The sequence below is a fragment of the Diorhabda sublineata genome, chromosome 6 (assembly GCF_026230105.1).
Source record: "Diorhabda sublineata isolate icDioSubl1.1 chromosome 6, icDioSubl1.1, whole genome shotgun sequence".
In the NCBI taxonomy this organism is placed as follows: domain Eukaryota; kingdom Metazoa; phylum Arthropoda; class Insecta; order Coleoptera; family Chrysomelidae; genus Diorhabda; species Diorhabda sublineata.
Window position 1 is genome coordinate 34,564,138 of NC_079479.1, and position 14,203 is coordinate 34,578,340.

A 14,203-nucleotide genomic window follows, 5' to 3' on the forward strand; every position below is an offset into this window, starting at 1 on the left:
ATAAATAGATTAATTGAAGAATAATTTATTAAAATATTGTAACAAACAACAAAAATAAAACATTTCTCATGAAAATATTGAATTTAGAGTTTCATTGTTGGCAGGAGCGCTGGTGAACAAACTACCTGAAAATAAAAAAAAATATTGAGAGAACGATAATAAGAATATAATAAACATTTTAGCTTGTTCTTGCCCTGTCCTTTGATTTGAGACCCCATAACTCACCTATAAATTGTCTTTTTGAATCTTCCTCATTGGATATTACTTTACAATCTTTAAAATCTATTATTTGAAAATCTAAACATCTGAAATTTTCATCATTTTGATAAAGTTCACGCAGTGCAAAAGGAGAAAAATATGGTCGTCCTGAAAATGGGTTTATAAAGTCAGCCCAATAACCAACGTTTCTCAATTTATCACAAATATTTTTAGCCGCCATTAAAAACTGTAAAATAATAAAACAGTCATTTATACTTGAACAAGTATTTGAACATCTCATAAAACTATTGGAAAAACACAGCGAAAAACTCACAGTTTGGGCTAATTTCTCATTCTCCAATTCTTTATTCTTCCTCATATCTTTTATATTGGGCTTCATGGCAATAGTAACCACTGAAAGATCTCCATTATCATGTTGCGTTCTGTATGGAAACAAATCTTTGACGATTTGCCGAAGTAGAGTTGGACAAGTCTGAAATCTAACTACCATATCTTCATTACTCTGTAATAAGAAATTGAATCAATTTTAGCCGAATATGCATTTTATTTAATACGCTTACACCGTCATCTATTTGTTCTAGTACTAATTCATGTGATGATTTGACTGTAGTTTGTGTATCATACCATGCAAGCCCGATATTGCCCCTTAAGAATAAAGGAAATTCGGTAGCGGCCAATAATTCATAGCTAGGATCTCGCCAAACTAAATTGCAGGAATCTAAAAAAATTACGTTTAGTTAATAATAATAAAGATTTTTTGAAGTTATCTTTACCATCCACAGATTCTTTAGGTTTTACATGTTTGTATGAACTATCGGTGGTACTTCCATTTCCAATTTTTCTCGAATAATTTCTAAATATATTATAACGATCTTTAGATTTAATTAAAGTCTGTTGTAATAAAGAAAAATATTTACTTGACATCTTCGAATTTCATCATCAAAATTGTTTTTGATTGATTTCAAATTTTACTTTCATTTGTCAAATTTTGACAGGGGCGTTCATTTATATGCTACTCTCTGTGTTCTAAAAATTTTAATCCTTTGTAAATTCCAAAAAATATATAATTTTTTATTTATATTAGATAAATTAATATAGTCAGCATTTTAGAAAATTTATAAACTGTTTTCAACTCCTAATTTAAAAATCGAAAACCGTAAAATATTGGCCGTCTTGCGCGTTAGATGAAACATGGTTCACAGAAGAATAGAAGAATTTGGTGGCACTGAGGTTATTTGGGTGCAAATTAGGAATGGCGTCTATTTAGTGTTTTAATTATCATAATTTTAATTTGTTGAAAAACAGAAAGAAAAAAAATATTCATTAAAAATGGATCAAAAATACGAAGAAGGTACTACTATTATATTTCTAAATTGAATGAATTCATAATTAATGAGGTTTTAATTTTCAGATAGTACGTCTGCCAAAACATCTAAACAAAGTAATGTTTTACCTCTTTGGGGCAACGAAAGAACGATGAATTTAAACCCATTAATTTTAACAAATATTCAAAGTTCGCACTACTTTAAAGGTATGTAATTATCCAGTCACCTAACACGATTGCTCTAAATAGTGTCCTTATTAGTCTCTAAAATTAAAATTTTAATTTTGATAATTTAAGTATTTTTAAAAATTTAATATTTATTTTCAGTTAATTTATATGAGTTGAAGACTTACCATGAAGTAGTAGACGAAATTTATTACAAAGTTAGCCACTTAGAGCCATGGGAGAAGGGTTCAAGGCGTACATCAGGTCAAACTGGTATGTGTGGTGGAGTAAGAGGCGTAGGCGCGGGTGGGATTGTTTCTACAGCTTATTGCCTTCTCTACAAACTGTTCACTTTAAAATTAACAAGAAAACAACTGAATGGACTTATATCTCATTGTGACTCACCCTATATAAGAGCACTAGGTTTTATGTATATTAGATATACATTCCCGCCCGCCAATCTTCTTGAATGGTACGAAGATTATTTGGAGGATGAAGAGGTGTGTAACCAAAGGTAGAGTGGTCTATCAGTTTCTTTTTTATCTACAGGGTGTCTCGAAGAGTTATATTAAAAATTTGGGAATGAGTAGTGGAAATCACAGTATTTTTACTTTTTAAACCTTTTTATGTGTGAATTGTCTTCTTGATATGTAAGCATTGGGGTGTCATACACATCATGGCCCAAAGGATTTATTGTGTCTCCCTTTCTTGCTCTAATAAAGGGGAATTCAGTGTTTACAGTTCTCACTCTTCTTAGAAAGTTAAAAATCTAGCTGCCAAAGATTTTCATCTTCTATTTCATATGCTCTTAGGTGTAGTGCTCATATTGTCTCACACTTGGAGAAAATGTGGATAGAGCTGTGCAACAGAATCTGTATGTTGCATTATCTGCCCCAATAGGACTTCTATCAGTATTTATATGTTGTTTTTACTTAAGGATACATTCAGCAGATCTTCTCTGGTTATAGTTTCCCTGGCTGTCTCAGACCTTGTAGATTGTTCCAGTAATTGATTTTTCTCTTATCTACCTTCTTTTCCAATGCTTTTTCTATTATGTAGCTGATACCACAGAAGGGTTCATGTCCTATAAAGGGTTTGTCTGCTCCTGCTTTAGTGAGTATGTCATTTATTAGCTGTTCTGTCATTCCCAGTTTGGTTCTGGGCCCGTACACTCCTATTCCAGTTCTGACTGCTGTTTCTAAAGTAACTGACGGTGCTTTAGACCCTTTTGTGTATGATTTCATTGCATTTCTGTTCATTTCTCATATGATGTTTTGATCCCATTTACTGTGATGATTTTAGGTCTCGTTTTATACAAACTCAGTTCAAAATAACAGATAAAAATTATTTCAAATTGATTTTAAATTAAAAAAGGGACCTAAAATCAAGAAGATTCATCACGAAAATCATAGTATTTCAATCTTATCCACCCATTTCTGAAATTTTTTTATAAACTTTGAAAACGTACTGTATATTTTTCTAAATATTTTTGTTATTTTATGCTGAATTTTGAGTTTGTAGGAACTTGATGTTAAAGCTGGTGGCGGTCAAAATATGACTATAGGATTAATGTTACGACAGTGGCTTGTCAAATTGGAATGGTTTTCAACATTATTTCCTAGAATTCCTGTACCTATCCAACAAAAAATACAGAAACACTTAGAGGTAATATTCTAACGTGCTCAAAACATTTAGATTTGTTTTAAATAATTTTTTTCAGAATCGTTTTCCACCTCATGCCGTCCAAGCAGCATCAGAACGTGCAAGAGAAGATAGACAATTGGAAAGGGATAGAAGAGGTCACGAACGAGATCGTCCGATTCGAGAAGACATTCGACGAGATTTTTTACGAGACGATGATCGTAGATTAGACAGAGATACTAGATTTGAAAGAAGAGATGCAGATAGAAGGGATCGAGATTTAGAAAGACGAGATAGAGATAGGCTATATAGAGATAGAAGTCCTAAAAGGAGTTCCAGAAGTCCACACAGATCCCACAGACACAGAAACAGTAGTAAGGAAAGGAGAAAACGTCATTAGTTTTAAGTTGATATGATTTGGATTTATAAGTACCTCATGTCATTCGATTCGTGCACACTAATTACCATAATATTTTCAAATTATCTGCCCCAAAATTAATTTGTTGTAATTTTTTATGACAATAGATGATTAACACCGTACTATTGCAACTTTCTTTATATGTTATTGTACCCATTTCCATTTGGTATTTGATAAATTTTGAAAAAGTTGTTTAAATTTTATATATACTTTGAATTTGACATGCAAAATAATAATTTTTAATATAATTATTACATTAGAAATCAAGTTTTTGAATTCTCGGTTCAGTATTAACAAGGCGGTGCACTGACGTCAGTATATAGTAAACAGTTAACATATTCTTTAGTATTTTTTTGTTATTTGATTTTTTTTTGTTTGAAGAATCAAATAATAATAATAACCTAACTTAACCTAAAAATTGTAATATATTCGTGTTCAACGTGATTTTCTCTATAAAATACTAAAACTTTAACGAAATCGGAGGGGTGTAACCTAATCTAGATAATAACCCCAAAATCTTATATACAGTGTGATCCATTTAGACATTATGCAGCTTTCGGTTAATTACCTTTTATATTTATTTAAACTGATATCAAATTTGAGGAAGTTTATCGAAAAGGAGAGAAATAATCAGAATAACAATAATATTTATTTGCATCAAGTTACAAAAATAAAAAACATCAAAGAACAAATTAAATGCACAGAGTATGGTACAGAGTATCAAAACTATCAAAAGTAACTCAAATATTAGTGAACAGAAAAATATGTAATTCAAGTATCCTTATTAATTTCTCTAAATACTTTTAGGACATTAAAGTGAGTCTGTACACTCGAAGGAACATCAACAAAATGAATTGTTCTATTTATATTTGCACCAAATTTTTTCAGTGCGTCTGTAAAATGTTTTTCCTCATATTTAATCCACGGTCGACGAATATCCGCCACTTGATAAGGAGATACGTGAACGTAGATGCTTATACCTACCGACAAATTTATTTTTTGGATTTTTTTTTTAGTTGAAATCGAAGTTATCAACATACCCATTGTGGAGAATGTTTTTAGTAAAGGTAGGGAAGTTATCCAAGTATTTTTTCCACCCGAATGTCCACCGTCTAACCAATACATGGTTTTGATTCTTTTCAATATATTTGGTTCGTTTTTATCATCAGATTTATAATGGTGGAATTCATAGAGAAATTGATTCAAAACGGTGCATCCTTTACTAAATCCTATCAACGTAACATCGCAATCGTCAAAATTTAAAGTATCTCTGAAGGGGATGTTTTTTGGAACTTCAACTTCTTCCTCCGAATCTAAAATGAAAAATTCAGCAACTAGCTTTGTTTAATTATAAGATATCAATTACTTGTACCTAACACGAGTCCATTTGTAGAAACCTCAACTGCATTATTGAAATCTTCGTTACTCATTGTTCGCAATGCTCTCGATACGTTTTGTATGATTAATTCTAAATGTTCTAAACCATGATGGATGAATGTATGATTTGGAACACCACATTTTGAACAAGGTAAAAAATTTTCGTAGCAACTGAAGCTTTTATATTCCATTCTGAAAAATGCATTTCAAAAATACTTCACGGAACTGGGATAAAATTACAACTGCAATACTTAAAATCAAAAATGATAATTTAAAATAATCAATCTTTTTTAGCTAAACAACATCAAAATTTTTTGTTGTATTAACCACAAAACAACAGAAAAGGAAGTAGATAAGCGTAAAAATAGTTACTGGGACAATTTGTAGGGGTTACCACATTCAAAAATACTCATGGGAACAGATGTCAACAGTACCTGAACTCTTCACGGTAAAAGGAGATTAAAAGAAACCTTCATCCTAATAAAGCCCCATGTTTCGACCTCATCTCAGGAAAAATAGTCAAAGAACTTCTTAGGAAAGGTATAGTCTTGTTGAGTATCATCTTTAATGCAACCCTACGTCTAAGATACTTCCCTCCTTCCAGTGGAAAATTTCCCAAATGTCCCATACATAAATCTGGTAAACTTCCAAATAACGTCACCTCCTACAGATCTATCAATATACTACAAAGTAATTGTAGTATAAAATAAACAAATAACACTTTTTAATCAATTATATATTTTCCATTTTGTTGAATGACCTTTTGCCATCTCTCTTTCAGCTTCATGATTCCGCTCTCATAAAATTTCTGGTCATTATCAGCAAAAAACTTGAACCAGGAGCAATTAAAGATCATAGTCATTTGTGAAAGTTTGACCGTTGAAAGAATTCTGAAACCTTCAAAATTAATGGTAATCAGATGGTACCAGATCAGGGCTGTATGGGGGATGTGACATCACTTCCCAGCCAAGCTCCACGATTTGACAATTCTGACAGTTTTTCTTTGATTTCTTCATCCAGTTTCATTAATTGTTATTATCACTACTTGAAAATTAATTACGGAAATCAAACCCGAAGCAAAACTCACACATTCCCACTAAACTTTGAAACAATGAAATTTTTTATGGATTAGTTTCAGTCTCTCAAAAAGTACTGATTGGATGGAAAGTATGGGTATGGAACTCTGCAAGCTGAAGGCGAAAACAAAACTCAGATTATGACATACCAGGGTTGGTTGCATGCGGACACAGAAGCAAATCGAACAGGGACAAAATATAAAGTTGAGACAAGCATCGAATGTCCACTAGATAACAAGAATCGAGGTGGATACCATGGGTAGAAAAGCTATTCGAAGAGCTGGCAACACATTCTAACGAGGAATTAAGGGAACTCATCTGGTACACCAGGTCCAGAAGATAACTGGATCGATAGGTTAAGTTAGGTTAGTAAAATAAATAAAAAAAACACAAAAACAAAATGTTCTTTCAAGATTCTAGGTTTTCCGAGTCAACAGACAGAGGTCACCACACGATAACTACGCAATTCAAAAGAAAGTGGCTAGTTATACATCGGTGACAGCAAATACCACTTATCGCCGAAGAAGATTGGAAAGGGTTTACCGGAGAAATGTTTAGATAACCAACAGGATAACTCTTAACAAAAATATAAGACCTCCAGAATCTCCAATAGATCTCTGAGGAGAAGGAGTGTCCGCGCGAACGTGGATGAGGACTTGTCGAAATGACAAGCGGTGGTGGAATGCTCTTCTTCGCATCCATTCGTGGATTTATCCGGGAGGGATGTAAACAAATTTATGGTGTTCAATGATTACCTGGCAGGACGTATTACAATGATGTGACTGTCAGCAAAACTGCTCTGCAATAGCTTCGAGGTATTTTCCAAATTCCACTCTACATAGTTTTTGTTGTCTCTGTGGCTAAGCATATTTTCTGTAAAATCCTGTAAAAATTATCTGTTACCCCTTAATTATTAAGAAGACAAATTATTCCACGTCGTTTAATATTATCCAAGGTTTCTTCGTTGGGTATGTTATCCACCCTTAGTGGTTAGGTTTAGGTTAAGTTTACAAGTGTTCCAATGAATCATCTGATCTTATATTTAGTTTTAAAACAAAAAGTAACTAGAATTGACATTCGTATGTAGTTAAAACGGGTTTTGAGGCTGTTTGATATGAAGGAATACAATGAAATACAAACGCAAATAAATTCCATCCAAGATCTCGTACTTGGAACTTTAAAGCATCGACTACTTACTCGAAAGCGATCGAGATTAATCGAATAATATAGCGTAGAGACAAATTTCATTTCGCCTCGCTCAAAATCCGTTTTTAATAACTCTAGTAAACTACTAGCTTCGAAGCTTCGACGAAATTCCTGGCCACAACCCTTCGAGGAACACATTCTTCTTCTTTGTGGAAATATTTTGGACCGCCGAGCCATTTTTTCAAATCTGGGTACGGAAAATAATCCGAGGGGTCTGAATCTGGCGAATTGGGTGCATGATGTGGCAATTGCAACTATTGCAAAGACGGATGTGTGAGCTGGTGAAACAAACACTTTCTTCTTAGCCAAATCCGGCAGTTTTTACTCGATTTATTCGATCAAAGAATGTAATAAGTTCGCATAATAATAGTAAATGAAAATTATTTCACGCGCATTCCAAAAAATCGACGCCTGCAGATGGAACGGTCTTTACCTTCTTCGGAGCCGATTCTTTCTTTTCAGACCATCGGTTTTATTGTTCTTTTCTTTGCGAGTTGGGCTTTTTTTGTGAAACATTGCCAAAAACTCGATGGAAACATCTTCACGGAGCTGTTTTTGTTCCATTTGGAACAAACGTGGCACTCATCTTGCGCAGAGCTTCCTCATGTTCTAATTTTCAGTTAATAAGCGATGTATTGCACTTTTTGAAATGCCTACTATGTCTGCTAGCTCGCGCACTTTCAATCGACGATCATCCAGTTCCATTTTGTGGTTTTTCTTCAACATTTCTGGAGTCTTAACCTAATTTGGTCGACCTCTGCGTTGCTGGTCTTCGCAGGTCGTACGGTCTCGTTTAAACTGTGCTATCCAATACTGTTGACAACGAAGGAGCAGAACGAAATGTAGTTCAGCTTGAATGAATAGTTTTGGTTAGTTGGCCATATTGCAAAAGTAATAAATAGCCTTGTATAATATGAAACAACGTGCAATAGAAAGGAAGGAAAGCGACGAGATTGGAATTTGAAAATTACCTGAATATCTCCACCGAAAAACACGCATAAACTAGGTTTTTCCAAAATAATCGATGGTCTGCAGTACACAACATCGTTACATCTATTTTCATATCCCAATATCTCAGATAGACGTATAATATTCGGCAAAAATTGCTTGCTCATTGGCGTTGGATTCTTTTTATTATTTCCCAGTATGGTAGATAATCACTTGTAGGTCCCTTCAACAAACTTAACTTATGAAACACATTTTATTAACGCTTCTAATATTTCGGTGTCACAATCTGCTTTTTTAAGAAAATATGACGAACAATATTCTTGACAAAACGAACTAAATTCAGTTTTTAGTGGAAGGGAAACTGATTGCTTCTTATGTGACCAACAGTGTCAATTGCTTTTCATCATCATATAGATCACGGTAGCTCGAAAGGCGATCGGTGTTTCAGCAGCTTTGGTAAAACGATCGATGAAATCCCCTTCTGTTTTTAACTATTTTTTATTTGTTAATATCTGCCTGTTGTTGTCTGTTGTCTGTCTTCTAATTAAATGGATACTACTCCGACTAAAAACGCCCCATTGCCTTTGGGTACTACCAGTAGGTGTAGCCCACCGTCTCTCCTTCTTTTCTTCGCTTTACCCTGACATTATTTTTTCCCCAAAATCGCCTCGAGTGTATCTCTCTTCGGTAGAGGCCATCCACGATAATTTTAGCATTTGTATCGCCAGGTTATTGGGGTTTATACATAATACCGTGCCCTCTCTTCACCCAGGGTGCAATATTAGGGGTACAAACCTTGTACATTCTCCCATCTCTCCATATTTATTGCAAGAATCTCATTGATTCCTCTCTCCGTCTCTATCCTCTTTGATGCTTTGTCTTTACCGTGTACCTCTGCAACTTGAAGATTAATTGGCATCATGTTTGCCAGCACCAATATCGCGTTTGTACGTTTAGAAGTTTCCTTTTTCCTACAATAGATCTTGTCCGCGTCATTGCTAATGCTTCAGCCTTCTTGTACGTGTGACCAGTTGTAGTGCCTGCGTTTCCGCAGGTGCAAGTCTGGTTTCATCCCTTGACTGATTCTATGTAAAGGAAAATTCGAAATGGCGACTGCTTTGGACCTACTGTACGTGTGTATTATGAGCTGCCTCGTCGAACAACTTTCCAAAGTATTTGACCTCTATCACGGTCTTGCTGCTTCAGTTTCCTCGAGTGCAAACACACCTCCAGATGCAGTATAAGTGAAAAAATACTAGAGACGTCGTTGTCCACGTAATTAAATGTTTATAGTACCATCAGATGATTATTTTTATTTCTTCCAACCTTTTCGAATGTCTTATAAGGGTTTCGATGCGTCTTGTATACCTTTCTTCGACAGTCTTCGGTGTTTTTTAACCAAGTTCCTTCACATAATCCAATAAAATTCAACCTGTAGGTAGCTAATTCATTATTTTAACAAGATTTGTATACTTATCAACAACAATGGACATTCAAACAATAATTTCTATTCTTCATACTCCTTTGTAGGTTAGGTATGATCTGGTTCGCACTTTAATATGAATTCTAATCAATTGGGTATAAAAAATGCCTTATTTTGCTACCTATTACGTTTCAATTGACGAATTTGAGCATACTGGGATGGTCCCAGAAGTACCCCAAGGCCTTAGCCTAACCAATCTAAAAGCTGAACTAAATTTTACTCTGGGTGAGACTGTTCTTTCGTTATCAATAGTAAAATATCGGGTAGTACAGTTTAAACGAGACTGGACGTCCTGTGAAGATCAGCAGCGCATAAAGGAGGGGACGGCTCCAGAAATGTTGAATCCACAAAGCGGTACTGGATGATTAATAAAAATAGAGTCGAATTTTTGCGTCGTTTCATGACCATTGATGAAACGTGGGTCAATCACGTCATACCCGAAACGAAAGAACAATCAAAACGATGGAATTGAAAGGGGGAAACGGCTCCGAAGAGGGCAAAGACCGTTCAAGTCTGCAGGCGTCGGTTTTTTGGGATGCGCGTTGGATAATTTTCATTTACTATCTTGGAAAAGAAAAAACTATCGATGGGGAGTATTTTGAGAACCTATTGCAACGTTTGAGCGAAGAAATCAAGCATTTGGTTAAGAAGAAATAGTTGCTTCATCAAGACAATGCACCAGCTCACATATTTGTTATGCAATGGTCAAAATTAACGAATTAAAGTTTGAATTGCTACCTCATGCATGTAGATTTAGCACTCTCGGATTATTTTATGTTCCCAGACTGGAAAAAATGGTTATCGAACTTTTTTTCCCAAAATTTTTGTGTTTTCTTTGTTGGGCGAGGTACTTTTGGGACCATCCTCGTAGTATTTACATAACTCGTGCCAAATTCCTATTTATAATTATTAATCGAGGTTAAAACTTCAATAAACTACGTAACGTATGGTTTTCCAATTAAAAATAATCCCACTACAGTGTAAGTAAAGTTAAATTTAGCGATAACATAAAATTAGTAATAATATTCTTCACGAGTCCCTCGAATTTTTTTACAACACTCTACTATCCTCAGTCTGGTATCTTCCAAACATTGCGCGAAATCTTCTCTGATATTTTTCACTTTTTCCCGAATTTCCTCCCTCATTAAATTGTAGCACATGGCCACTAATCCCAATCCGAAAAATATATACACGTAACTTAGGACTAATTTCGAATGACCTTCGGTTTGTTCTTTGGTGGTATTGGCGAAATGCGCGCCCGGTACGAAATCGCCCATTCCTATTTTACATAAACTAGTTACCGAAAAATAGACGCTGTCTAGAAAACCCCAGCCTTCCCAAGCACTAAATACCGCCGCACCCGCGAGAACGTATATCACCATCACCCAAATACAAGCACTAGAAGGTACTATTATCCTTTTGGGGATGTCAGTTTCTTCTTCTGGTAGCGTCGAACATCGGTATAACTTTCTGTATATCCATCTGAGCAAAAATAAACTCTTAATACCATTATCGAATAGTGAGGGGCAAAAAATACGAAAAATCATTAAAAAGTTATATTATTTAGTTAATAGTTTTATGGGGGATGAGGAAATTGGCCCTGATATAGGAGTTGCTCCTCTGCAGAGCTGAAGTTGTGCAGCTTCAGGCTGAAAAAGAAAGAAAAAACGGACGACCAAACGTGGATCGAAAAAGAAGAAGAAGAAAAGGAAGCTCCAGCCTAAAAAACGGTTCTTTTCAGTTTGGAGAAATATTTTGAATTTTTATTCGGTTTCATTCATTCATTTTACGGAGGGATAGATTTTTTTTTATAAGTTTTCATAGATTTTAAAAAAAAACAATGATTGTAATCACTTTATCAAATTCAAATATCCTATTGACATTCTAACATTGGTTCTAGAACTTCCATCAAACTATATTATCTCAAATTAACATTTAAAACATAATAGAATACTTGGGGGGTAGTCAGGGACCCTCGTTACTGTCCATTTAGTGTGTTTGACAGAATAAATAATTCTACACTACTCTCTGAAGGCCAAGGGCGGCTCGTACCCAATGGTCAACTTTTACAGGGACAACCTGTACAGCAGAAATTAATTTTTCAATCAATTTAAAAAAAGAACTCTTTGTTTAACTCGATTATATTCATGGTTGTACATTTTTAGATCGTACGCCATTCTGAAGAAAATAATAAATTGTAATAACAATTTATCGAAAACACTTACAGGAGATCCCTGTAAAAATTACGGAACATCCTATATAATAAATATTAATTTAAAAGTAGTTTTGAAATTATAAATCACGTATACCACTTTATAGTTATAAAGATCTATGGAAACGAATTTGTTTATCCTCCTAAGATTAGTTTAAATATAATATTTACTAAAAAACATAAATCAAGCCTTAAAATGAATTATAAATCGATTTTTTTTTGGCAAGTAACCTAAAATTAACTTTTTTGCCCCTCGCTGTAACTATAATTAAAAAATGTGTGAATAACATACCTAAATCCTCCCGCTAAAGCATCCCCAACGTTCAAAAAGAAAAGAATATACAGAGGGATACCAAATAAAGCGTAAATAACAGTAACTAATTTTCCATAAGGTGTCTTCGGTACTAAATTTCCATAACCTATCATAGTTATAACACCCAAGGAAAACATCAAGGCGGCAGAAAAAGTCCACATATCATTAGTTGATCTTTCACTGTAACCATATTTGAAAATTTCTACCACTTTTTCTTGATAATTCTTGAGAACTTTATTGGTATCTTCAGAAAAATTGTTTACATCAAATATGTTATGTTTCAACGCTACATCGTATAATTTTATTAGATATTCCTGTCTTGTTTTATTTATTTCATTCGGCTCCGTGTTATTCCCTTTTTGTTCGAGACTCATAAAACTTATAGCACCAACTAGAGTATAACTAAATACTAAAGCACCTAACCCCACTTGTGTACACATGAATGCTATAATTTTTCGACAGCAATCTTTAATCTTCACTTTGGGGTCATTATCGCTCGTCGAAGAAGACCCTCTACTTCCATGATAGTATTCTTCCATCACAACGATCACTTTTGTTCTTATAGAAATAAGCACTTATAAAAAAATGTATTTATAAGTTTATTTTTAGTCAAACATATTCTTGGCTCACGGCCAAATCGTCGAACTTGTCAGAAATAAACTTTCAATTTTTGATTGAATGCAATTGCTTTGATATACAAGATGTCCAGAAAATTAACACAAAATTTTATCTTACAAACAGTTATTTTGAAATATATGTTCACAAGATTCCACATAGAAACTAATATCTGAATACAGTGAGAAGAAGGAACTATTAGAAGATATGGAAAGGAAGAATATCTTTAGAGAACAGCAAACAATCATTAAAATTGGATTGTGACAGGATAAGAGAGTAAAAAAAATAACAATTACAAAGAGTGGTGTATGAGGCTTTTTTCTTTATATAATCATGTTGAAGAGCGACATAATCAGTAGATTTAGAAGATTCGGATGAAATGATGAGGAAAATGTTAAATAAAAACAATTAATGATTATTACACATACAAGAAAATAGACTTTAATAAATGTTAAAGGTATACTGCGAAACAAAAAGTAAAATTGTTTTATCTAAAAATTCAATTTCAAATGTTGCTAAACTATATAACAATAAAGATGTTTCGAACTTTTTGTAAAACACTCACTAAAGCTTTATTAGAAATAGAACAGTTTCTAATATAAAAAAATAACAGCACTCGCAATTTTCTTTATTCGTTATTAAAGTATATATAATTATCTAAGTATGTTGTTGATTAAACAAAAAATAAGTTTTTACTAATCTATATATCATAAAAGGAATACTAAAAGAAAACACAGGTAATGGGTGAAATAAACCTACTGGTAATTTTTGAAATAAATTTTTTGATATCTCGTGAAACGATACCTAATAACTTATCAGTTTTTAATTTGAAAACAATTCTTAAAGACATCATACTTACAAAATCAAATTAGATCTAGTTTTCCCCAATCAATTTTGTGTCAAATTAAATACATTATCGTCCAAAACATTAGGAAAAATTAAATTTAAAACATATTTGTGTAAATTGACAGCTTACTTAGGGTTTTTTTTGATATTGACAATCAGTACGTCGTATGCTCTTAGAGCTCAATCAGACGTTGCGGATTGGATACATTCTATGGAACCAATATTAAAATAGAGCGATCTAAAGTTGGAAAATTTTAATTATCACTACCTTTTATATATAAAAAAAGATTTTGCATCCCTTATTTTCAGATAAGGAGTAATTTATTTTAAAATTATTTCTATGTGCAATCTGACAATTGA

The 14,203-nt window shown here is 33.5% G+C and overlaps 4 protein-coding genes across 7 annotated transcripts; 1 reads left to right on the forward strand and 3 right to left on the reverse strand.

Annotated features, from left to right (window-relative positions):
* Positions 1 to 9: 9 nt before the first annotated feature.
* Positions 10 to 1,202, reverse strand: LOC130445071 (cobalamin trafficking protein CblD-like). The gene is made up of 5 exons (XM_056780565.1): positions 993 to 1,202; positions 780 to 937; positions 533 to 721; positions 226 to 445; positions 10 to 125 (listed from the first exon to the last, which is right to left on the reverse strand). The coding sequence occupies exons 1-5, from the start codon at positions 1,141 to 1,143 to the stop codon at positions 67 to 69; spliced, it is 777 nt and encodes a 258-aa protein (XP_056636543.1). The 5' UTR covers positions 1,144 to 1,202; the 3' UTR covers positions 10 to 66.
* A 228-nt stretch (positions 1,203 to 1,430) lies between these two features.
* LOC130445580 (pre-mRNA-splicing factor 38B) lies at positions 1,431 to 3,889 on the forward strand. The gene is made up of 5 exons (XM_056781290.1): positions 1,431 to 1,570; positions 1,631 to 1,750; positions 1,871 to 2,208; positions 3,230 to 3,373; positions 3,429 to 3,889. Exons 1-5 carry the CDS (start codon positions 1,549 to 1,551, stop codon positions 3,747 to 3,749), a joined length of 945 nt encoding a protein of 314 aa, XP_056637268.1. The 5' UTR covers positions 1,431 to 1,548; the 3' UTR covers positions 3,750 to 3,889.
* A 505-nt stretch (positions 3,890 to 4,394) lies between these two features.
* On the reverse strand, positions 4,395 to 14,012 carry LOC130445578 (mitochondrial protein C2orf69 homolog). 4 transcript variants are annotated; one of them, XM_056781288.1, is made up of 6 exons: positions 13,857 to 14,012; positions 8,398 to 8,597; positions 6,976 to 7,103; positions 5,140 to 5,336; positions 4,808 to 5,080; positions 4,395 to 4,747 (listed from the first exon to the last, which is right to left on the reverse strand). In XM_056781288.1, exons 2-6 carry the CDS (start codon positions 8,539 to 8,541, stop codon positions 4,539 to 4,541), a joined length of 951 nt encoding a protein of 316 aa, XP_056637266.1. In that variant the 5' UTR covers positions 8,542 to 8,597; positions 13,857 to 14,012; the 3' UTR covers positions 4,395 to 4,538. The 4 variants fall into 4 exon arrangements, with proteins under 4 accessions (XP_056637266.1, XP_056637265.1, XP_056637264.1 ...); XM_056781286.1 differs by having other exon boundaries at positions 4,398 to 4,747; positions 5,134 to 5,336; positions 13,857 to 13,996; XM_056781287.1 differs by lacking the exon at positions 13,857 to 14,012 and having other exon boundaries at positions 4,397 to 4,747; positions 8,398 to 10,834.
* Positions 10,858 to 13,483, reverse strand: LOC130445577 (potassium channel subfamily K member 15). Its single transcript, XM_056781285.1, has 2 exons — positions 12,362 to 13,483; positions 10,858 to 11,339 (listed from the first exon to the last, which is right to left on the reverse strand). Exons 1-2 carry the CDS (start codon positions 12,919 to 12,921, stop codon positions 10,871 to 10,873), a joined length of 1,029 nt encoding a protein of 342 aa, XP_056637263.1. The 5' UTR covers positions 12,922 to 13,483; the 3' UTR covers positions 10,858 to 10,870.
* Positions 14,013 to 14,203: the final 191 nt, after the last annotated feature.

Coding starts and splice junctions, on each gene's coding strand:
- LOC130445071 (XM_056780565.1), bottom strand. CDS start 1,143: ATGTCAAGTAAATATTTTTCTTTATTACAACAGACTTTAATTAAATCT. Junction 938..992: donor ACCTAAAGAATCTGTGGATG/GTAAAGATAACT, acceptor TAATTTTTTTAG/ATTCCTGCAATTTAGTTTGG. Junction 126..225: donor TTCAAAAAGACAATTTATAG/GTGAGTTATGGG, acceptor TTTTATTTTCAG/GTAGTTTGTTCACCAGCGCT.
- LOC130445580 (XM_056781290.1), top strand. CDS start 1,549: ATGGATCAAAAATACGAAGAAG. Junction 1,751..1,870: donor AAGTTCGCACTACTTTAAAG/GTATGTAATTAT, acceptor ATTTATTTTCAG/TTAATTTATATGAGTTGAAG. Junction 2,209..3,229: donor ATTATTTGGAGGATGAAGAG/GTGTGTAACCAA, acceptor TTGAGTTTGTAG/GAACTTGATGTTAAAGCTGG.
- LOC130445578 (XM_056781286.1), bottom strand. CDS start 8,541: ATGAGCAAGCAATTTTTGCCGAATATTATACGTCTATCTGAGATATTG. Junction 7,104..8,397: donor TTTTCGGTGGAGATATTCAG/GTAATTTTCAAA, acceptor TAATTTTTACAG/GATTTTACAGAAAATATGCT. Junction 5,337..6,975: donor ATTGTAATACGTCCTGCCAG/GTAATCATTGAA, acceptor TGCATTTTTCAG/AATGGAATATAAAAGCTTCA.
- LOC130445577 (XM_056781285.1), bottom strand. CDS start 12,921: ATGGAAGAATACTATCATGGAAGTAGAGGGTCTTCTTCGACGAGCGAT. Junction 11,340..12,361: donor GCTTTAGCGGGAGGATTTAG/GTATGTTATTCA, acceptor ATTTTTGCTCAG/ATGGATATACAGAAAGTTAT.